Source organism: Nestor notabilis, unplaced genomic scaffold (genome assembly GCF_000696875.1).
Source record: "Nestor notabilis isolate BGI_N333 unplaced genomic scaffold, ASM69687v1 scaffold19080, whole genome shotgun sequence".
In the NCBI taxonomy this organism is placed as follows: Eukaryota; Metazoa; Chordata; class Aves; order Psittaciformes; family Psittacidae; genus Nestor; species Nestor notabilis.
This window is the reverse complement of record NW_009910060.1, coordinates 1-313: the sequence shown is the minus strand read 5'-3', so window position 1 is coordinate 313 and position 313 is coordinate 1. Positions and strand designations below refer to the sequence as shown.

The window sequence follows — 313 nt, the reverse complement described above, 5'->3', positions numbered from 1 at the left end:
CCCAGCCAGAGTACTTGGTCCTTCCTGCACATGGTTTATGTGGATCCTGATGGGTCAGCAGTAGGATCCCTGATTCATGGAGATGAGCAGCTTGGGTCACAGCACCCAAGGTGCATCTCCCCTGGGTAGGGGGATGCTGTGGCTGGAGGTGTGAGGTGACACCCCAGTGAGGCAGGGAGCCAAGAGCCCTGAGCCCTGCTGCTCCCCCAGGATGATCCAAGAGGAGAAGGAATCCACTGAGCTCCGCGCGGAGGAGCTGGAGACCCGCGTCACGAGCGGCAGCATGGAGGGCCTCAACCTCACCCAGCTCTGC

General features: G+C 61.3%; 1 protein-coding gene across 1 annotated transcript in view; it reads left to right on the top strand.

Moving 5' to 3' along the window:
- The window catches only part of LOC104413216 (liprin-alpha-2-like), a gene marked incomplete at its 3' end in the record, with an annotated part of 14,742 nt that extends 14,435 nt beyond the window's left edge, over positions 1-307 (top strand). The window contains exon 16 of the mRNA XM_010024148.1: positions 211-307. Within this exon, the coding sequence (XP_010022450.1) occupies positions 211-307 (97 nt within the window). The remainder of the gene's footprint in view (positions 1-210) is intronic.
- Between the last annotated feature and the right edge of the window lie 6 nt (positions 308-313).